This window comes from Rhinolophus ferrumequinum, chromosome 7, assembly GCF_004115265.2.
Source record: "Rhinolophus ferrumequinum isolate MPI-CBG mRhiFer1 chromosome 7, mRhiFer1_v1.p, whole genome shotgun sequence".
Lineage (NCBI taxonomy): Eukaryota > Metazoa > Chordata > Mammalia > Chiroptera > Rhinolophidae > Rhinolophus > Rhinolophus ferrumequinum.
This window is the reverse complement of record NC_046290.1, coordinates 63,750,217-63,774,308: the sequence shown is the minus strand read 5'-3', so window position 1 is coordinate 63,774,308 and position 24,092 is coordinate 63,750,217. Positions and strand designations below refer to the sequence as shown.

Here is a 24,092-nt window from a genome sequence, read left to right as displayed (position 1 = left end):
TATAAATGCTACAGAACACCCTGTTCTCCTGAAGGCACCACTGAAGCATCCAGACCTGCCAGGACAGAGCTGCCATTATCATGGGACATGTTTATGAAGTAAAACAGGGAGGTTTGCATTAGCACGTGCTTTTTGTTGAACTTTTTAAATGTAGCCAGGTTCAATTTAAATAAGTTAATCTTACTGACTTTTAATTTAGACCCATTGTCAGGCTGAACTGGACCTTAAAATGCCTTTTATCACGTAAAGTCAAGTTTGTTCTCCATATTGTAGTGTTTAAAAAGTTTATTCAAATGATCAGGTGCCCAGCACAAAGGAGCCTGCTCCTCCCAGTGAAAAGCTTAACCAGATTGCCTAAAATGATAGACAGGGAATCTTGGCACCAGAATCGGGAAGAGGAAAAAAGAACATATGTGAAGGATTGGAATATGTTCAAGAAAAGGATTTAAAAGGAAAGGGGCATAGAATTCTTGGAATGATTTACAGGAAAGCTTACCGGAGAACAATCACCAGATCCAAGCCTTTCCAAGCCTTTCCATTTGCTCCCTTTGCACTTGTAAGAAAACTATGGAAGCTGTGCTCATAGCACTTACTAGGAGATTTGTGATAAAGCCACCGAAGGGTAGAAACTGAGAATTTCATCTAAAGCAATGCTGGGACACGAACAATTCACGGTCACCACAGGTAGGCTCAGGAGCCTGGAACCAGCGTCCAGCACACTTATTTGACAGTTTGGGCCAAATGTATTTGGAGTATTTGAGAAGATGTCCTTAAAATGTGATATTATGGGCATTTCTGCATTTAAGATGAGCTAAACTAAATTTAGAATAAAGAAAACACCGATATAACCCCACATTTGACTTTCCTGTACACATCAGCTCCACACATTTCCCATGACTTAAGCAAAAATCTAGTAAAGAAGATCTGGAGCAGAACACAGTAGGTTAATGGCCATGGCTCCCCAGCCAAATTGAAGCTGAAAAACAGCATGACTCAGGTCTGATTTACCAGGAAGAATTGTTCTATCTTTCTTTTTTTCCTTCCCTCCCTCCCTCCCTTGCAATTTATTTATCTGTCTATAAATTCTGTTGTTAGCCATGTTAAATCTTTAGGAAGAACAGGTTTAAGGGTCGCCGTTAATATTTGCCAGCAAAGGCCAAACCTAGCATTTCTATGGCTAGCAGTATAATATAGGAGAGAAGAAGATAGGATCTGCTTAATTAGGGTATATGCTCCCTAAAGATTCATAAATCAAATTAGCACCTTGAATTGGACTCCACAGTTAGAGCATTTGGCTACTTGTTTCTTAGTAGCCAGATTGTTAGACAATGAATGCCAAAAGTTTCTTTTCTTATTGGGGATCCTATATGTTATTGGTCTAAAAAACATCCTGGGGTCTTAAAGGATTTTAGCAAGATTTTAGCAAGCAGAGACTGGATGGGGGACCACATTTCCAGCAGAGGGAATGGCACAGGCAAGGAAAGCACAGCAGCAGAACAGCTAGGGGCAGGCTTTGAGAATTGTAAGGAACTTAATCGAGTGCAGGAGAAAAATGTCGTTGCATCTAAGAGAGGAACGGCAGACTGGAGCAGGTTGGATTTTATTCCATCAACACTGGGGAGACTGAGTAGAAATTTAAGGTAATTTGAGCTATGTTTTCAGATTATTCTGACCATGGTGTACACGATGAATATAAGGTAAATCTGGAAGGAAGCAGACAAGTTACCAAAAAGTATGTGGTCCAGGCGGGAGATGATTTGGGTCTTAACTAGGATGCTTGTGGAGGGCATTAGAGTTCAATAGAATCTATAGAGTTTAACCAACATGTTTTAAAGGAATAGGGTTAAATTGAGATTTCTAGCCATCAGCACTAGGACGGGTATCCTTAGTAGAAAAAGGGAAATCAGAAGCAGTTGGGAGAGTTGCGGGTGCGGGGCGGTGATAAAGATGAGTTCCGTTTTAGTGAACATTCACTCTGTTTTGGTTGGTGACTAAGAGACTTAGGCTTGATTAGATGTTTTATATTTGAAAAGTATATTTGGGGGTCTGAGGCTAAACTAGAACAATGCTATATTGTTCACAGGTCTCAAATAAACTCTTTTACATTTGGATGGAAATTTGGGGGATTGGTGATACTTGTGGGGAAGCTGAAATTATTAGGTAGAAGAAATTTTGGTTTTAGCAGGGATTTTTAAATTTCTGTATTTTTATGGACTTCCTTTATTCAGTAATCTCTATATAAATTGCACTTAAGACCATCAGAGAAACACAGATGATATGAAAATTGAATTTGTTTTTAACTTGAAAATGAGACCTGTGGTTTCTGTCCCCAATGATTATTGAAACGGTAAGTAACTCTATAATGTGCCCGGATGCACCATTTAAGTATCATTTTGAAATGATTTCTAAAGGCCTTTAAGGCCCTTCCCAATGACCTCCATTTTGTTTCAGTGTGTTGATTCTCCTTTTTTTTGTTTGATGGCTTCATTGTGAAAAACAAAACAAAAAATCACGAGTACACAATGCTTTTGTCATCCATAGTCATGGACTAATTATGATGCTTGGTTCATGGTCCATGAGGTAATCTTGACTAGAAGACTTTCTCACTGAACAGTGAGCTTATTTGAGGGCGGAGTAAGTCTTGACCTTTCTAATAAGATTCACTGAGATACTTGAGAATCTAATATGCTTACCTAGAAACTTAAGTGATAGCATATTTTAAAATAACATGTACTTAGTATCATTGCTTTTGGTTTCCATTATTGGAAACCATGTTGCCTCCAAGAACCAGAACACATATCCATCTAATAAAAACTCAGTTGAGTAACTTAAGATGTATTTTTCTTTAATAAAAGATTAAGAGGAAGAAGTCAGAATTATAACTACCAAATATTCATTTAGCAAACATTTATTAATTTTCCAACATGTGCAAGGCATAGAACTAGCCACTGGAGATGTAAAGCCGAGTGAGTCATAGACGGGCCCTGCCATCAAGAAAGTACAGACATATGAAACAAAAACTGCAGGAAGGTCTTTATTCAGTGGGACACCTAAAAAAGAGAATGGTTATGTTTGAGGGTATGTCTGCTTCTTCACCTCCCATCCTCTGTTCAGGCCATCGAGTTGGGTCACCACCCTGTAAGATTGCACGTAACTAGGTCACTTTTTACCAGTCCAGTGGTCACCTTTTTGTCCCTGTCTTACCTGACTTCAGCAGCATTCCCTCCTGTTATAAACAACTTCCCTGGTCTTCCTCCTGCCCCCTTCCCCCCATTCTTTCTGTTTCTTCTGTTGACTGGCCTCTGAAGGCTAGAGATCCTAGTTCCCTTCTCTTTTTCCCTCCCCCTACATGTGTTCATCTAGTCCTATGGATTTAAATGCCATCTATAGGTTGCTGACTTCCAAATATTTATCTCCGGCTTTGACTGACCTTCGTCCAACTCCAGGCGTCTATTCCCAACACCTCATCTCATCAGTTTTATAGGTATCGCAAAAAAAAAAAAAAAAAAGCCACCATTATCTGTCTTGAGGACCACCGCCCGTGGACTTCTAGCTAGCCTCCAAGCTTTCCCTCTTCTCTGCATAATTCATTCTCCACACAGCAGCCAGAGTGAGCTTTTTAAAACATTAAGTATAATCATGTAGTTTTCTGGTTTCAAGCTTTCTAAAGGCTCCCTTAGTAAAAGTTTTTGATGTTTATTTTATCAATTTCTAGTATTTTAAAAATAATCTAGTATTTTTTAAAATAATTTCCATCTTTCATTCCAAGCTTATTTTACCTTACCATTTCTCCTTACATTTCTGCTCTAGAGATTATGATCCGAAGGAACCAGTCTTCATTTACATTTATAGTCAGATTTGACATGTAAGCTTACCCATTTATATAAAGCTCACATGAAGCTCTCTTGAAAAATATGATGGGATATTATGCTTCAAGTATTGTTGGTTTAACAGTATGTAACTTTTTAGCTTGTTCAGTTTAGATTTTTGCCTTCCATGTTCCTTTAAGAGCTATTTGAAATAGTAAGATTTAAAACAACAATAATATTTTTTAAAAGTTTGGCCTGCATCAGATAGCTACAGTTTGCCAGAAGCTATCTTTCAAAACAAGGACTGTGTTCAATAGATTAGGTTTTTGACCTCTTCCTACTGTTTTGGCCATCCCTTTTATATTTCACTCTTTTCTATGGTATAATGGCTGGAAAGAAATTATTCTTTATTCCATGTGCTCTTTCATCTGGTTTTTCCAAATCTGCAGAGAAGGAGTTTCTTCTACAGGTAAGGTTTGGACTCACAAAGCAAAATACTAGATTTTGTGAAGCTTAATGACTTTTTCCCCCATCTTATAAAAGATTGGAGGCAATGAAGGAGACACCCTTTATTAAGGCAGCTTTGGATTATCTCTAAACTTCATTCATGCTGTCATTCTAAACATATGACCAGTTTATGTATGATAAGAGCTGAGTATATTTGATATCTTCAGGGTTAACAGTCTGATTTCCTGTGCTGTTTCCTGCTTTAGCTCCAATTTTCTTTCTTCCTCTTATTTCCCTGCCTAGATTATTTTTATTACAGTGGTTAAAGTATAATTATTAGGTTGTCTTTGGTCTCTATCAGGAGATGTTTTAAAGAACAGAATAAAATGATTTTTTAAAAGTCATAACTAGAAGTTAATAAAATGGTATAATACCTCCTATAGTACCTTAGGAAAGAAAGATAATGTATCATATACAAATCATATACAAATTGTATACCAGGGGAAATCATAAACACTTTACTATTTACTTGCACAAGTGAAAACAAATTTAAGTGCCTGTTTTAAGCTGTTGTGCAAAACCAGAAAAAGTCATCCCCAAAAAAGCTCCCAATTCTTAATTCTCTAGCTTTCAAATGTTTCACATTTTATATAATTATTGTTAAGAAGGGGCAGATGAAGCTACCATGTTTCCCTGAAAATAAGACCTAACCGGACAATAAGCCCTAGCAGGATTTTTCAGGGGGACATCCCCTGAACATAAGTCCTAATGTGTCTTCTGGAACACAACTTAATATAAGACCAGGTCTTATATTAGCTGTATAAAATGTATACATTTACATTTAGCTGTATAAAATGGTGGGTAAGAACACAGTTCTTAAAGTGAGACAGGCCAGGGTTTGAGTCCGAGGTCACTTATTAGCTATGTAACATTAGGTAATTCATAGGATTTACCTTAGAATTAGAAATAATAGTATCTACTCCACAAGGGTGTTCTGAGAATTCCCAGAGGTGATAGTAAAAATCATTATAGTGCCTGACGCATTTTAAGCACTTAATAAATAGTAACCAGTTAGTTTTAATTATTTCTTAAAACAATTCCACTTAAAGCAGTCACCTGACCTACCACTATTTATAGAACGTTTTCTGGTTTTGACAAAGTTCCAAAATTATATTTGACTGGAATTTTTTTTTTGGGGGGGGGCGCTACTTTATCATAATTTATGACACAGCTTAGGTATTCAGATAAATATCAAGTATTTAATAAATGCCTTTTGGTTAATTTTAAGTAATTCAAGAATTCTTGAATTTAATTCAGTAATAATTCAAGAGTTAATTTTGAGTTAAATTTGAGTTAAGTCAAAGTTCCATGATGGGTTCAGAAGGGAAGCGTAAGGTATTTCAAGTATATCTGTAAGTTTAGGGAATAAAGTTAGAAGGATCTCTATAATATGTTTCTTAGAGAAATCACTCTTTTCTAGGCCCAGAATGCTATTTCTTATGTTTGTATATTCGCAAAAACCAATGGAGTAAAAGTAACCATACATTTGATTTATACACATGGATAAGCAATATGTAAATAATCAAGAGATGGTTATAACTTTTATAGGATAAGTAACTTTCTTTTATTCAACTTCAAATAAACCTGAGCTTTTCTTTCTCTCCAACTCTGAAAAAATCATGTCAGAAATTAATATTACTCAGTAAAATTAATATTACTTAGTAAATTATATGTTACTTTTATAGTAACATATATATTGTAACTGATATATTGTGAGGAATACACCCAGGAAATAATACGTGTTGATTTCTTCGGTCATAGAGCAATTTTGGCTTGTAACACCTGGCTTGTAACAGGTGTCTAATGACAGGTGTCAAGAATATAACCAAACTTTTGAGCATTTTGGTATTGCTTACACTTTATTCTGTGCTTAAGAATGCCTTCCATTTCCTATGAGATACAGAGGGTTAATTCTAGGGGCTCTGAAAACAGGGAAAGAACTAAGAGTTTAACAGAGACTTTTGACTGCAAAACATCACCTTTATCAGGTTGTTGAAACATTTGTCAAAGGGAGTTGCCCTCGTCAGTCCAATCTGTATTGTTTCCTGGCTGCATGAATATGCCAAACCAGACAATCTTCCTTAGATTATAGCTCAACTACTATTCAGTTAAACCCTAGAGTTACTTGATTTTTAAAAGAGCTACTTGGTGCAAATATTTAATTAAAGCTGAAAATCAAACGCCGAAGCCCTGTTGAAACTCATTTATAGTGGGAATATACTTAGTAAGTTAAACATTATTTTAAAACATGCCGGGTAGTAGTTGGCCACCTATAATTACATTATCTTTTAAAATTGAATTGCATTTTAAAAATATACAATGAGTTCAGGTCATGTTTGTGCAGTGAAACTTAGGCTTAAAAACATTTAGACAAAAAACTAACATGTGTGAGACGTTTGTTTAAAATAGTGTTGACTTTTAGAACCTATTATTCGTGGGAGCTATCCCATTAACACAGAGGAATAATAAGAGGTATAGAGTTCTAGCTGTCTCCTTTTGCATTTTTTAAAAAACATTCAAGAACTATAACCGAGTAAAATCTTATCTAAAATTGGGATTAAGTCAATAAAGCACTTAAGGTTCTCTTAGTATTGTTCTCGTTAAGATGTCAGGCTTCTTAAAGGAGTTTTGCAGTAACAGTGATCTTAGTTTGTCCCGTTTGGATAAGCACCCACAACTATTCCATAGATGGGGGTTTTACTATTTTTTAAAAGAAAAATGCTAACACCAATATTTACATACGTTCCTTTATTATGCATGGTTTTTATAGCAAAACCAAAATATTTTTAATCAGAAACTGAATTTTGGAAATTGTAATGATTGTATGAATTCACTTTCCTTGGAAACAAACTGCCGAAAGAATTGAATGAGCATTTAAGGATTTGAAATGTTCAGCCTTAGGAGGTAACCTGCTACAGAGGCAAGGGAAGGGAAGGGTTCTGTATTTGGGATTCAGAGGGCTGGATCTGAGGTCCAGTTCTGCCAATCAATAGCGTGGTAATCCTGACCAACACACTTTACCTGCTGAAGACTCGTTCCTGTCCCTCTGAAATGGGGGCAAATGACACCTTCCTACCACCCAGGACTGGTGTCAGGAGGCTCACTTGAGACAATGAGTATAAAAATGCTCTGTGCATTACAAAACTATGTAAACATTTTTGTTGAGAAATCAAGCAATACAGATAAAACTATAAGCATGTATGGTTAGGTTCTAAATTCAGGTGATGAGACAAAAACTGGATAAAGTAAAAATTACTCTTCAAAGTTCCTAAATTGATGTAAAACACAGTTGTACTGTTTTGTCTATACAACAGAGCAATCTGTAAATTATATAAGGTACATAGCGTGTACCAAATGTATAAAGAGAACATGGCCAAATCATTTTATAATACTTTTCTTTAGCTGAGCATAATGTAGATAAATACTTGTAAGTTAAATACGTGTTAGACTTTTCTGTATCGTAACAACTAAGAGTAAAACAACCTATGAAAAAATACACCCCAATGTGGTAGAATTATAGACACGGGCATCTGGAAAAACAGTAGCTAACAGGAGTTAACGCCAAGTGGGCATACTTCAGAATTAGCAAAATGGTGGCAGTTGTGTTTTGTTTGGACTGAAAAAGGTTTAACATTGTAAAATTTGAATCCTTTCTAGATTGGGCATTCCTTCTCCAGGCACTCGCCATCCTAGTTGCTTTACCCCGTCTCTCACGTTTACCTGCCTTGCGTCCTTAACCACACTGAGTCTTTGATTCCTGATTTATCCAAAGGAAGACCTAGCTGAGGAAATTAAACTTGAATGTCAAGTAAAAGATTCGCATGAGTAGGCAAAATGTGTTTGGGAAGGTATGCCAGGTTGAAGGAACAGGAAGGCAGTAGAAGAGCATGTTTCCAGAATAAACAAACAAACAAACAAAGGTTAACATGGCTGAGCCACAGTTGGGAGGAAGTGGAAGATAAATTGGTTGGTCCTGTAGATGGAGGGTCTGTTTTCTATGTGGAGGAGTTTGCTTTGCTTTGATGAAATCCCCTGCAGGCTGTGTAACTTGCCAAGAGTGGTGTCTGAGAGCTGCTGCTAGCTCTTTGAATGATGAGCAGCATTTGGAAGGAATTGAAAGAAGGAAGGAAGGCCTTTATCTAGGTGCTTATTGATAGGGGCTTTCAAAGTAGAGTCTAAGAGCTTAATTTGACGGACTCTGGGGCTGACTGGTCAAAAGTAACGATTGGGAGCCCCCGAGCCACCTTTGCTTCATTTTTCTTTGGTGCATGATAGTCAAGCTTTCAGCACATTTTATCACTCTTCCTTAGGAATGTCTGCTCACTAGCACCAACTCCTGTTGGCTGCAGATGAAGTCATACTAATTGAATTTAGGCCTTTATCACCAGAGTATTTCTAAATAAAACATCCCCTGGAGCTGATCTCTAAACCTTTTCCTAGCCCCAATCCATGCCTCTCCATCTTTCTTACACGTGACTGAAAGAGCTGCTTTCCCTGAAACACTTCTTTCAGCAACTCACTTTCTTATCCCCAAAAGTAAGCGAGCCTCCAATTGTTTATTATGTAAAAGTCAAAACTTAAAGGGCCTCCCTGAGCGGGGAATGGAGGGGATGAGGGTAGGGTTATTTCATGGGGTGATAAACCTTTTGAAATCCCCAAGGCCTGAGATTTAAATTACTGTCTTCTTTATTCTGTAGTGGATAGAAGCTAAAACTGAAGACAAATTTTGAGGTGAAGGAAAGACTAGGCAGGGATCTCCAGGTCTAATTCTGATCCTTTGTGTAGTATTTCAAGTGTGAAAGAACTCGACACACAAAAAGACCTGCCCTCTGCCCACATGGTACCCATTCCTGTCTCTCTTTTTTGTTTAGGGTACTCTCTCCCCCTGGAGTTTGTCTTTTCTAAATTGCTGCCCAAGATCCATCTTTTCCATAAAACCTTTTTGGCTTTTCTGGTATCTCTTCTAACCCATACTCTTCTTTCCTTTTTGAGAGTTCTTACTGCACCTCCCGGTAGTACGTAGCCTAGTATTTTATCATTCTCTAATGTTCCCCACTAAAATGTGAACTCTCTGGAATGAAGGATTAGGCTCCCACATTCTTGAATCTCTCATAGCAGCTGTGTGTGGAGCACACAGGTTGTAGAAGAAAAGCAGCATGACAAAATAGGATTGAGTTCTGGGTTCTGTTCTCTGCTTAGTTATTAATGGGACACATTGCCTATGGTGGGGGCGGGGGGGCATTAACTATATTATTGTTGGATTCAGAATAATGTGATTCTAGTGGCCTGTAATTGACTAACAGAATATGATAGGGATGGAAGGAGAAGAGACTGTAAATTAAATGTAAGGTTAGTAGCCCAGAGAACCAAAAAGAGAAGTACCCTTGCCAGAAAAGTAGGAAAGAAGTGCCAGTTTGGGGGGTGGGGTGGATTTAGTGTTTGTCCGTTTTGCTGTCATTCAGAAGTTCTAATGCACAGTGTTTTAGGCAGTGATAAGTGGCAAGTTGTGGAGAAGTGCAAGGTGAGAAAGGGAAGAGATGCAGCGTCATCACCACATAGGCAAGATGATCCTCTAGGAGGGAGTGGGTCTACAAAGGGGAAAGGGAACGGCACTAGCTTTGGAAATGGAAGGCACGGCAGGGCTGGTGTCTCTGTGTAAAGGGAAGTGGTGATATCCAGTGGACCAGTGAGCCATATGGAAATCGAGAAAAGTTAGCGTTTGTTTCACCAAGAAGAATTAATAAACTTGATAGAGAATTTCAAATGCCGTTGTGGAGCTGAAGACAGGTTTCCAGGAGTAAGAGAGGAAAGTGTAACTAGCCTCTGAGATGTACAGTGTTTGTGATTTGAAGGGAGAGCCAGGAGGTGTGAAATCCGGAGCCTGGACCTGTTACCCCAATGGTAGGGTCACCTTACTTACAGGAACAGGGGCTCCCCTGGGCTTCTGCAGGCACGTTGCCATTATTTCAGGAAGAAGTTTAGCTATGGCAGGTAGTTTGGGTGGGGTTTTCTTTCTCTAAGGAAATTCAAGTTAGGATTAATCTGTATTTTATATTTTCATAAAATACCACGAATTAGAATGAATCACTATTAAAAATTATTTTAAAATTTCCAGCATTACCTTTCTGTGTTCCCTTTCAGGATGTATTTCCTGTCTCCATGCATTTTAAATACAATTGCAGGTTCAATTTGTCTTTTTAATTTGTGTTTGTTCACATAATCACATTGTTTTTTACAGTTAATTAGATTCTTCAAATCCTATCGTAGGAGAGAAATCCAGGAATGTTACCGTGTACCCTTATCTAGATGCTAATGTCATGCGCTCTTTCTCAAAACTGATGTACGATTATGCATTTCTGTTTCTTATGCTGGATAACAATTAAAACCTTACTTAAGCTTTAGGGAAAAAAAAAACGTAACTGTTGTATTATATTGAAACTTAAAATTTTCCTGGTTTGCAAAGTTTTCTTAACATTATACTGTCTTCCGTTTTTTAAAAACCCACTTCAAGAAACGAGCTTGTTAGGAGTAGTACTTGGAGTCTGCCGATAAGTCTGAAGTTAAAAATGGTCATTTTAGGGTGTCGAAACAATGATAATAGTATCTGTTGTGTTTTCTCCAAAAGGATGTTTATCCATTTATATAAATAAATAATAGAATGATTTATGCTACCACTTGATTTTATATTCAGGTGATCTATCTTTTAGAGACATTCTCTTCCTTTCCTGATTTCTCTTTAGTTAATTGTAATCCTGATTAATACACCTTTAAGTCTGCAGAGAAGTTTTGGGAGGTAACTGGATGTAGTAGGTAATGTGCAGTGTCTGAAGGGACGGAGGGGGACAGGGGTGCCTACCTCTATTTTTATTGGAGGTAGAGATGAGACCAGAAACCACTGTTTCTGTTTTTGCGCCTTGGATTTGGATATAAAGGTGTGAAGGATAGTTTACAGGCTGATGCATTATTATTAATTGTTACCCAAATCTGATTTCTCCATGAATTTCTGTTAGCGATTTGGAAAAGCGTTTCCTTAGAAAACCATACCTAGTGACTTTGGATACAGGAAGCCATGCCCGAGACTATGGTAGATGTTTACAATTACAGCTTCTAAATATACAAATGTATGATAAAATATTAAAGCTATGAGAGCTCATAATAAAACAAAACACAGTTCTAAAAATTATATTCTCCTGGTGAGAATCTTGTGAGAAACTTTTTGACCCTCAACTGAAAATTAATCTCCAGTAAAATGTGAGAAAATGGAAAGCACAGCTTCACTCTCAAATACTTTAATTTTATATTTCTTTTAAGTTTTAAGTATTTCTTTAATTTTACATTTCTGGCATCTTGCTAAGTGTTTTGCAAGTTCTTCCAATTATCTCTTCCCTGTCCCTACCCCTTTTAAAAACATATGAAAAAACTAGACAAGAGTATGTTTTTTCAATGTAAAATTGAATTAGTACACTAATCATTTTTTGCCAAATCATGTCAGTCATTTTCAAAACCCTGATTAACTATGCTGCCAAAAGATACTTTTGATTGCGTGATGCAGAGAAATGCAACTCTGTTCCTCAAGGCCTCTTAATATAATAACATGTAAACCTAAGTGTGTAATGAAAAGATACTTTCACAAACTATAGCACTGACCACATGCACAGATTTAAAGTTTAAATATGTCATTCTGTCTCACAGTAACCAAGTTTGACCTGTTTGTTTCTTATGTGTCTTTTAACAGAATGTAATTCCTTTTCGACCTTCAATTCAGTTCCAAGGTCTCCAAGGGGTGAGTACTCTTACTGATTTAGCAAGAAAATTAATTTTTCTTACACACATATTTAACTCTTAAAATTTGTTTTCACTTGTGCCTCTTAATATACTGTCGCTCATTTTGGTGAAATTTGTGACTAAACATAAATTTCTGGAACTTTTAAGACGCTTGAATTCTCTTCTTGATTTATTTAAAAAATAATTCAGATATACTTGAGTCATTTTTTCCAAAACATAGGTAACTGCATTTTTTTAGTCTTTTTATTGAAGTATAACATAGTTCAACGTACTATGAGAATATGTTTTGTTTACCACAATTAAGTCACAAGGAATTACTAATTTCAGGAAAGTTGTGATTATGTGATTGTTGTTTCTATTAAACTTTTGCTACCTGTTGACTTAATTTCTTTGATTGTACATACTAGGCAATTAAACGTATAAATAGAAAATTGAGTTTCCAGTACACAGAATAAAGAAAATATTATGTCTATTTTATTGCTGCATTTAAAAACATAATAAATGATAATTTCTAATAAGACACACCTATGAATTTTGTGTTTATAATAGATGATAAGCTTTACAGTAATGTCAATATTACTTATTACTATTAATATTAATAAATAGACTCATTCCTTCACTGAAATTAGTATGCATTTCTAAATTTGTCTCTATGCTTGTTATAGTATGGAGAGTTGGAATATCTGTAAATGGATTTTAAAGCTATAAAGACAAGCTGAGGGTGAAGATTATACTTGTCCTTACTCTAAATCTACATACTTGTGACTTTGTATCATGTTACAAAATGCAAAAATTCAATGTAAATAAATACAGTGTTTCTAAACTTTATAACTTGAAAACATTTCAAGAGTCAAGAGATTAATTATTATTCAATATCAACTAGGAGTACTTTTAAATCTGTGTAATACTCACTTGAAGGAGATGTTTGTGTGTGGATGACAGAGCTTTTCTACATGATAGCTTTACAACGAAGGCCTTTTCTTCTATCCCAGTTACTGAGGGTTCCCGAGTGGGATCCTAATTGGAACAAGCATTCTCCTAAACTGTTTTTTAAACCTGTTTAGGTAGTCTGTAGCTCATGTTGATTCTGTTTGTATTAGTTTCAGTTGTTTACTTAAGGCTTCTTGAGTTTTCTGGAAAATTTTAATGGCATTAATAATATCTGAAGGGATGTTCCAGAGACAGGCCTAAGTCCCTGAGCCCTGAAGGGCTCCATGGATTCAGTAAAGGGTTGTCTGGGAGGAGAGGGCAAGACCTAGGAGAGGAGAGTCAGCTTGGAGCTACTTTTCCCTACCTGGCAGCTGTCACCTTGTTTGGACTCTGCTGCTTCCCTTAAATTCTCTTTTTCTCCCAGTTGGGACATGGAGAGCAGGGCAATGCAAGTTGAAGGACATTTTCTTAGGGGTTCTTAGGAAGCACCAGATTAGACTGAATAATGAGGAACCAACATGTGCAGCCTTTCAAACTCTTGATTCAGACACATGCAGCTTTTAGCAGTCTTAAAAGGAATATGATCAAATATATGGTGATGGAAACAGAACTGACTCTGGGTGGTGAACACACAATGTCATATATAGATGATGTATTACAGAATTGTACACCTGAAATCTTTATAACTTTACTAACAATTGTCACCCCAATAAACTTTAATTAAAAAAAAAAAAAGGAAATATGGTTTTCTCTGGCATACCAGTTTCCCCCAGGCCGTAGGCACCATTGCAAAGCAGGCAGTTTATATTTGAGACCTTGGACATCCTTTTCTGAATTTTCCTACCTACTTCCCCCAAGCTTTCCTGTCTCATGTGTCCAAGCTTCCCTAGTTTATCTTTGCAAGCTCTCTTCTCTTTTCCTACTCCATTCTTGCCTGAGTATAGTTCACTGTTAAAAGTAACTTAAATATAAATGACTGATAGCTTTAAAATCTTAATGCGTATTTGAATTTTAACAGATAAGCTTTTTAAGGCAAATGTATTGTCATTGGATTTAGTAGAGGAGAAAGTGGAGGGGTGGGTGGGAAGGAAGCCGCGGGCTGAGGGCTGTGGCATACTTGGCCCTACCTTGCTTGCTTTGGGTTCTGTGTCCTTGACCTCCACCCCCACCGCAGTCCCTTTTTTATTATTCTAACTGGGAACAAAATATATGGACTCAGCATTGTTTCAGAGCCTGCAGCTGCATTCCATTCACCCCTCCCCCTTTCTCTTTGCCGAGCTCTCTCTCACCAGCCCTTTGGGACTTAGTAAAAACAAAGAGTCATTACAAGGGAGACAGTGGGTTGGCACAGCCCACAGGGAATATGCAGAGCCCCACATGTGAGGGTCTCCTGTACAGTGCTCCTCTGTTTTCTCGAGAGCCATGAGAATTTAACAGTGCCTGTGCTGATAGCTTCAGAAACCCTGAAGAAGTGTGCTCACAGAGGTTTCCTATGTGGAAAATGTGTAGGACTTTAAAATGGAAGGTTTAAATTTAGATTTTCCACAAAAGATACTTTTTCTTACTGAGAACTTTAGTCGTCTTTTAATACAGTGTTTCAGAAACTTTGAAAGTTTTCCTAGAAAGGATTTGGTAAATCTAACAAAATTTACAGTTTTTACATCAAAAGTGATTGAAAATATATAATTACCATGCTAAGGTCATATGTAGACATATTTGAAGTATAACAGAAGTATTGTTAAATATCATTTTGAAAGTAAACATTTAGTATTAAAATTATATCCCATTTCCCTGAGGCTAAGCACTGCATGGTTACACTGTTCCTTGTTACTAATTATAGGATTTTCCCCCTCAGTAATGTCTTCAGAAGGTCAGAATTTGGGTCTTGGCAGGTTAGCTTTTAAGCATATTTACTTTTGTGCCTGAACATGTTCTCTTAGGTTGAAATTTTCTTCTAAATAAATGTAGGCTGGAACATTAAATAAAGTATAGCAGTATGCTGTTAAAGAGTAAAAAAAAAAAAATTCTGAGAATCATTGATTACCTGGATTTTTATTGTCATAATTGGGCAGCAGCTTTTATAGCATAAAAAAGTGTAACTTGTGTCTCTAACAATTCATCTCACCCCTTTGCCTTAGTGAAAGAAGGTGCTTAGGAAATTGAATGGTCATGGTGGCATTTGATAAAAGGATTCAGAAAAAGGAGGAAATATCAATAGGAACCCTTGGTTGTGATTTCTAAACTCATGAATATCCGGAGCTGCATAAATCAGCCAAAAATGCCGTGTTGGTTTTGAAGAGTAGGGCTCAACCAGTTATCCTTACAGGCTCTAATCCATACCTAGGCTCCTTGTGACCGAAGGTTTCCTGGGATCATACATTTCCATAGACCATTCTAATTGAACAAAAAAGGTAGCTGGTAAGAGTCACAGGGGCTACAGTACTGAGGTGTTCGAGGTCCAGCATTCAGAGGGATGCATTGGTATAATGGACCTGGTTTCCAACAGCCACATCTTTATTGTCAGGGAAGCTTTACACAAATCAGAATAGTTCTGTCTCTTATATTTTAACTGGATACTGAGTATGTGGCAGGTGAAAATTTTCCCAAAAAGTGTGTTCCGGTAAAGTTTTAAAAACTAAATCCTGTATTTTTATGTTTGAAAGTTTCTTGTCTAAAGACGCAGCGATTGGACTCAGAGCTGTAACTACAACTCTGGGTCTTCACACCAGGGGAAAGTCTCCCCACTATTACCGCACAGCATTAAAAGCAGAGGTGCTCTCAGCAGGCTAACTCAGTCTTTTCAAGTAATGGCAGTTGTTGCTGATGCAGTTCTCTACTAACATAATTGTTTTTCACAGTAAACTATAAACGGGTATCTAATCAATAGATGTGCTAGTAGGTTGATTCTGCTTGCTTCTTATTTATTGCACATTCTTTCAGCCCTTACTAGCACCAAATACTTTGCTAAGTGCTTAGTGTACAAAGATACAGGAATGGATAAGACATGGGATCCGCCGTGGGGCACTCAGAGTCTGCCAAACACAATCAGACTAATACTCAGAGAAGAATTAATAATGTAGGACTTACCTAGAACGCTCCACGGGGAACTTCCGCAGAAACAGGACTGTCAGGAACAAGGCTTATGTGTTTCTGATTGGTATGAATTAGTGCTTTAAACAAAGGTTTCAGAAGATGTTAAATATTTTATTCTGGTAATAGGTATGTAAAATTCCAGAAGGCCTGTTCAAATCCATGTACACACACATACACAAAAAGATAGATGTGTGGGATGTTTACAATTCAGATAAAATCTGAAATGGCAAGGATTCCCACAGGAAATAAAGGCCACATCTCTGGTTTGTGGTGGCTTTGCAGAGAGGAGTTGCCTGCAGCCCCAGGGACTCTTGGTCAGGGGCTGATTGTCCCAGGACACTGAGACGCAGTGTTAACCTTGTCACAGTAAATGGGACTCCAGACACCAGTATTAACTCAGGACTTGTTACAAGATTGTCATTCCAAAATTCTTTGTCATTTAATTGCTTACTTTAGACTCAGCAATCCCAGAGCCTTTAGAAAATAGAAGTTGGTTTTGCATATCTAATTTAGAAATTATTTTTAAAAAAAGCACTGAAAATAGAAAATACTTTCTTTAAGTACCACGTAGTGTCTCCTGTAAAATACTAAGTCACACACAGTTTTCCAAGAATAAACAAGGAACAGCCAGCCAAACAAGTTTTAAATGTATCTTTCTAAAAGGCACAGTGACTTGAAGACTTAATCAGCATTTAAACGCTGACTTTAAAGGCTTGAATAGTGCTATAAAATGCCTGCAGTGGAGTAACTAACTCTAAAGAACAGAGGTTGGATTTGCCTTCTCTCTCTCTCTCTCTCTCTCTCTCTCTCTCTCTCTCTCTCTAGCTTCCACATTTAGGAAAGCATTCAGAAACTTTAAAAAATTATTTATTTTCTTTTGGAGGGCTGGGGAGAAGTTGGACCTGAAAAACTAAATTATACGGTCTTTGAAATTAGTAGGCAATTTCAGCCCACCTGCAAATGCTTCCTGCAGACTACCCTGCTCTAACCTACTTGATACCTGGGAAGCAAAGATAACTATCAGTTTGAAACAGCAGCAGAGATAAAAATAAATCCCCAACACTGCCATTCCATCTCAGATGATATGCCTGCGCTCTGCCTGCTTTCCCTGCTGTTTCTGGCTCTGCTGGCCCATGGGTACTGCCAACAGTTGTGTTTAGTCAGTCTGCTCAAAGGTTCCTGACTAACAGCTACCTTTGCACACTCAGCTCCAACTGTAATTAATACTAGAAGGATGTAAAAATGATATCCTTTCATAATGGTAGTTCTGTTTTAATCTTTTAATATTGCAGTAGTTGACATGTATAGATAACATTTTAATATTTGCACAGAGTTACGACTCCTTAACTACATGTTGATTTACTAAGGGATTAATAAAAGAGTAAATTGCCTAATTTGAAAGAAATACTAAACTTTGATATGTATCAAAGATTACAAATTATAATTTTATGTATAGTGTATAACATGTAATTACACACATATATGTAAAATCTCACATTTGGCCAGAGGAATAGGTTGGCATTCTGGAAACTCATACTATCTCAAGCAATAATTGAATCATAGTTTGAAGCCATTGTGAATCGACCAACTTCTTTATTTTACGTTGCCCTCACCTCTGCCCTCCTTTTCTTTTTGCATAAGAACTAGCTGTGGGAGTTTCCAAATAAGGAGAGCAGTGAGCTAAAGTCACCATGCATGTCTTCACAATGTGGCCAGGTACCACTATAGGCACCAGTGACATAAAGGGGACCCAGCCCACCTCCTGCCCTGGAAGAGTGCAGGATGGTGGAGGACGGCAGAGTGACTTTCTGTGTTTGTGGTGCCTGAGAAAACTATCTCCAAGTACACGCTGCCCACAGCCTCGTACAGGCGCCAGCATGAGCTACAGGCAGGAGGCCTCCCGAAACATGATCAGGAACAGGAGTTGAAGGCAAAACCATCCTGCTCTGTCCTTCACCAAACTGTGGTCACTTTGGAAAGTAGCGATTTGAACTATGATTGAAATCTGAAGCGGCCACAAATACCATAAAGTACATTCTTAGCAGTGAGTTAAATGTACTGTCTTCATTCAGTAAGCATTTCTGAATACTCACTGTGTACCAGGCACCACAGCAGACAGTGTATATACAGAGGTAAATAGGACCTTGCAATACCAGCTGTTGTTCCTAACTGACATCATCTATTTGTCAATAAAATCTACCATGATGGCTTTGCTTTCTTGTTTCCCACCCAAAACAGACGTGTGAAATTGAGTAATTTATGTTACAGAAATTGTCACTTTAATAGCACTTATTATTTAAGTGATAAATAATCTTTTATCATTCTGTAACACCTATGGTTCTTATAGCTAAACCAACCCTAAATTTGAACCATGGCCATTATTTAAGTACCCTTTGACCTGTTACTATATGTAAGACCCTATCCTAGGCATACAAGATGAGCTTAAAAGAGCTTTCTTAAAAAGAAAAGTCAACATTTAAAGTAGGTAAAACAATTTAGCAGAATATGTCCAAGCCTTATATCTTATTTCAAACAGTATTTAATACACCCACACAAAAATGCTATTATGTCATTAATTTCAAGGTGTGTTTCCTTCTTAGCATTGTACGTCTTTGAAATTGGAATGCATCTCGTTGTCAGTGACATCTTAGTATTGTGTTCTAGCTTGTCAGCATTTTATATTAGGCAGTGGTACATAGAATCATGAATAGTCTCATCATTGCTGGCATCTTAGATTCCATAAACTACAGCAATGTAGGAGAAGTACATAGAGAGTTCCTGTGTTCTGCAGTAAAATCTTATTGAAATAGAATCTTTCCAAAAGTTTTATTTCCTGACCCTCCCCCTGACCAGCTTGCTTGTTAGCCCAATATGTTAGATAATCTGGAGAATTTACAGTGAAGGTATATTTTTATAACCATTCTTGAAATGTGACTTAAACTTTGTGAAGGAACAAGAGTATGGAATTAAAATGTTCTTAAATTTGTTTTTAGGCTAAAAAATCTTAACTTCTAAAAGTAACCTGTGTTGAAAACAAGTTCAGAAGAGAAGAGTTTTACTGACTTAAAGACTCGAAAAGCCCATCCACAGTCTTGCTTTGAAGCTAATAAATGTGCCCTTATCGGGCTAAGAACTCTCAAAACTAACTAGCCTTATAATTTGTACTATATGTAGCATAAAGGCACAATTACCTATTCTATTATTTTGTATATAGATTCTAATTATTTTTCAATAATTAGAGCTAAAATTTATTAAATCTTTTATGCTGAGAACCCTATATAAGCACTTTACATTTATTTTCCTCCTGTAACCCTCGCAGGAATGCTATAAAGCAGATACTCCCATTTTGCTGATGTGTAGACTATGGCTCTGAAGTTAAATTACGCGTCGCAGCTCACACAATTAGTGAGTGAAGGGGAGCCCTTAAATCTAGGCATCAGATTCCAGCGCCTGTTCTCTTTACTGCACGGATCCACCTGCCTATAATAGACGTTCAGGGAGCAGTTTATTCATTCTCACGTTCACATAAATATTTGTTGAGCACCTCCCCACCTAGCAAGGGGAAGAAGGATGGTCAGGGAGGAAGGTCTCAGAGAAGTAATGTTTGAGCTGAAGTTTCAAGAATTACCAGGAGCTGGAAGATCAAAGGAGGAAAATGCTTTTTCAGCCCTATAATTCAGCATGAGCAAAGTGGTAAACAGGTGTGGCGAGTGTTCCCACTTTCTTAAGGAATTTGAATTTCACCTTGGAGATCAGGGCTTCTTATTTATAAAATCTCCCTGGAGGTCTATGATGAGGTCTGGAAATCTGGGTTCACTATCATAAAGAATATGATAAAAATATCATATGTTTAGGTACTTGTACATTCTTTTCTCAGGAGAAGGTTCCTAACTACCATCATTTTCCGAAAGGGACCTCTGACCTCCCCAATAGGGAATAGATACAGTAGATGCTTTCAAACACATTTAGAAACAATTCACGGTAAGAAAAACATTTTATTTTGTGACACTTTACACATATCGGTGTATACATTCACATAGCTAAAATGAGTTTCAGGGCACAAAATTTATCCCCCCTCAATGTACTCTAATAGTTTCTATTCTACTTCATTTAAAAAGAATCCTGGTTACAATCCACTAAAATCATGCCATGAGCTTCCAAGGGTCAGAATCTATGATTTGAAAAACACTGGAGATTATCATCTACATATTTAAAAATTTTCAGCCAGGGAGTCATATAGTCAGGTTTGCATTTTAATGTGCTTATCCAGTAGCTACCTTGCCTTAGTTATTCCTTATTCATGGGAAAGAAGGAAAGGGCGGAGTCAAGGATGGCTCCATATTTATGATGAGCATTTGGTTGGATGCTGAGGCCATTATTCAAGATATGAAATAGATGACAGAACAGATTAAGGCAGCAGACAAGGGGGTGTGTTTGGTTTCGGACATGCTGTACATGAGGTGTCCAGATACTATGCTGCACCTCATTCTATCAGGATGGAGCTGTCTAGGAGACATTGCCTAGGGATTTGGAACAAAAGGATTTTCAAGAAGCAACTCCAAAGCACATTTTATAGGATTTAATTATACTTGGAAGTCCAGCAGTGAGAAGAAAAAAATGTGTATTTACAGATGGAATTCTGGTATAAGCTATATTTAAAGATTGTTTTTTTCAACTGTCAAGAATACTTAGTTGTGAACATTTTTGAGTGTTGGTACTTTTAGTTACTGACATTTAGGCAATTTGAAGCTCCTTTTGCCAAATTTTGTTCATACTAATTAAGAACAATGGCAGGCTAATAGAGATAAACTGTGGCATATTGATTCAGTGGAAAAGTACACGACAGTGAAAGGCAGCGGTTTAGAGCTCTGTACAACATGGCAGTGAAAACTCTAAGTGGGCAGATGAGTATATGTGGTATGACATTCATTTGTATAAAGTATAATAACAGGCAGAATGCAACAATATACACACATGTGATAAAAAGCATTAAAAATAAACACACAAAAAGAATAATAATCACAAGAGTTAGAATAGTTGTTCTAACCTCTGGTAGAGAAAGGCAGGCAGAAGGGATAAGAGAGAAACAGATGGGTAGATACATTATTGCTAATGTTCTATTTCTTAAGTTGGGCAATGAGTTCACAGGGCTTCATTATGTCATCAAGCTTCATAACTACCAAACTGTATTTTGTAGAAACGAATATTACATAAATTAAAGTTTGTTCTCATTATGATTAACTTTAAATATAATCTGTCATCTTCAGGGGTTTAAATGAGAAAAACCAGAACATATTTCAATAGATGCCACAAAGGCATATGATAAAAATTCAGTATTAAATCTGGATTAAAACTTCAGGTAAGTAGGGAGTAGGAAGAATTCTTTTTAAAATGATGAAAAACATCTTTGCCAAACTAATAGCCAGTTACCATACTTACTGATAAGACAATAGAAATATCCTTATTAATGTCAGCAGCAAAATCCACCTGCCCACTTATCATCTCCATAGTTTAACATTGTTCTGAGAATGCTCAGTAACGTCATAGAAAGGAAAGGAAATCAAAGCTATGGATAATAGATAAGTGGGGGCACAGTTGCCAGTATCTGCAGACAATCCAAGTATACCAGGTTAAAAACTATAAAAACTTATAAGATTTCTTCAGTAAAGTGGTCTGTTTAAAAACCACTGGCCCAATAGTGAGAAGATGGAGTGAAGTTTCTTTTTAAATGGGAGAATAGCAAAATGTTTGTACACTGATGGGAATGATGTATGTGTGTGTGTGTATATATATATATATATATATATATATATATATATATATATATATATAGATGACACACAAAAGAGAGATCATATGGTATTTGTCATTCTCTGTCTGACTTATTTCACTTAGCATAATGACCTCAAGAGCCATTAATGGTCTTTTATCTGTTCAGCCACTGAGGGACACTTACTTAGGTTGTTTCCATATATTGGCTATTGTAAAAAAATGCTGCTGTGAACATAGGAATACAGATTGTTTTCAAATTAGTGTTTTCATTTCCTTTGAATAATACCCAGAAGTGGAATTGATGGATTATATGATAGTTCTGTTTTTAATTTTTTGAGGAATCTCTATTCTGTTTTCTATTGTGGCTGCACCAATTTACATTCTCACCAACAGTGTACAAAAGTTCCCTTTTCGCCACATCCTTGCCAAAACTTGTTCTTTTCTTTCTTTTTTTTTTTTTTTTGACGATAGCCATTCTAACAGGTGTGAGGTAATATCTCATTGTGGTTTTGATTTTCATTTTCCTGATGATTAGTGATGTAGAACATGCTTTCATATACCAGTTGAACATCTGTATGTCTTTAGAAAATTTTCTATTCAGATCCTGTGGCCATTTTTAAATTGGATTGTTTGGTTTTGTTTTTTCTTCTATAGTATTGTATGAGTTCTGTATACATTTGGTATATTAGCCCCTTATTAGATACAAATGAAAATGTAAATATAACATACCAAAATTTATGGGATGCAGCAAAGGCAGGTCTAAGAGGGAAGTTAATAGTGATAAATGCCTACCACAAGGAACAAAAAAATGTCTGTAATAAACAACCTAACTTCATACATGAAGGAACTAAAACAGGAACAAATGAAGCCCAAAATTAGTAGAAAGAAAGAAACACAACAAAGATTAGAGAATGAATAAATGAAATAGAGACTGAAAAGACAGTAGAAGAGATCAATGAAACTAAGAGCTGGTTCTTTGAAAGGATAAACAAAATTGACAAACCATTAGCTAGATTCACCAAGAAAAAAAAGAGAGAGGACTCAGATAAAATCAGAAATTAAAGACATGTTCCAACTGATATCACAGAAATACAAAGGATCATAAGCAACTACTGTGAACAATTGTATAATAACAAATTGGATGAGCTAAAAGAAATGGATAAATTCCTAGAAACATACCACCTACCAAGATTGAATCAAAAACCTCCCAACAAATCAAAAACCTCCCAACAAACAAGTTCACAGCCAGATGATGTCATTGGTGAATTCTACCAAACATTCAAAGAAGAATTAATACCATTCCGCCTCAACCTCTTCCAAAAAATACAAGAGGCTTGAACTATTCCAAACTCATTTTACAAGGCCAGAATTACCCTGATACAAAAGCCAGATAAAGGTGCCACAAGGAAAAATTATAAACCAATGTCCCTGATGAACACAGATACAAAAACCTTCAACAAAATATTAGCAAACCAAATTCAACAATACAGTGAAAGGATCATACATCATGATGAAGTGAGATTTATTCCTGGGATACAAGATGGTTTTTAACATCTGCAAATTAGTCAGTGTGATATACTGCATTAACAAAATGAAGGATAAAAATCATATGATCATCTCAATAGATGCAGAAAAAGAATTTGACAAAATTCAGCATCCATTTATGATAAAAACTCTGAATAAGGTATAGAGGGAACATTCCCCAACATAATAAAGGCCATCTGTATATATGACAAGCCCATAGCTAACATCATACTCAACAGTGAAATGCTGAAAACCTTTCCTCTAAGATCAGGAACAAGACAAGGATGCCCACTGTCGCCACTTTTATTCAACATAGTTTTGGAATTCCTGGCCAGAGCAATCAGAGAAGAAAAAGAAATAAAAGGCATTCAAATTGGAAAGGAAGAAGTGAAACTGTCATTTGCAGATGACATGATATTATATATAGAAAACTCTAAAGACTCCATCAAAAGCTCTTAGAACTAATAAATGAATTCAGTCAAGTTACAGGATACAAAATTAATACACAAAAATCAGTTATGTTTCTATAGACTATAATGAACTATCAGAAAGAGAAATTAAGAAAACAGCCCTATTTCAGTTGTACCAAAAGAATAAAATATCTAGGAATAAATTTAATCAAGGAGGTGAAAGAACTGTATATTGAAAACCATTATACTAATTTAAAAATAA

General features: G+C 36.5%; 1 protein-coding gene across 1 annotated transcript in view; it reads left to right on the top strand.

The window, feature by feature from the left end:
* The window catches only part of ELL2 (elongation factor for RNA polymerase II 2), a 68,886-nt gene that overhangs the window by 5,442 nt on the left and 39,352 nt on the right, over positions 1-24,092 (top strand). The window contains exon 2 of the mRNA XM_033110197.1: positions 12,052-12,099. Coding sequence (XP_032966088.1) covers positions 12,052-12,099 — 48 coding nt within the window. The remainder of the gene's footprint in view (positions 1-12,051; positions 12,100-24,092) is intronic.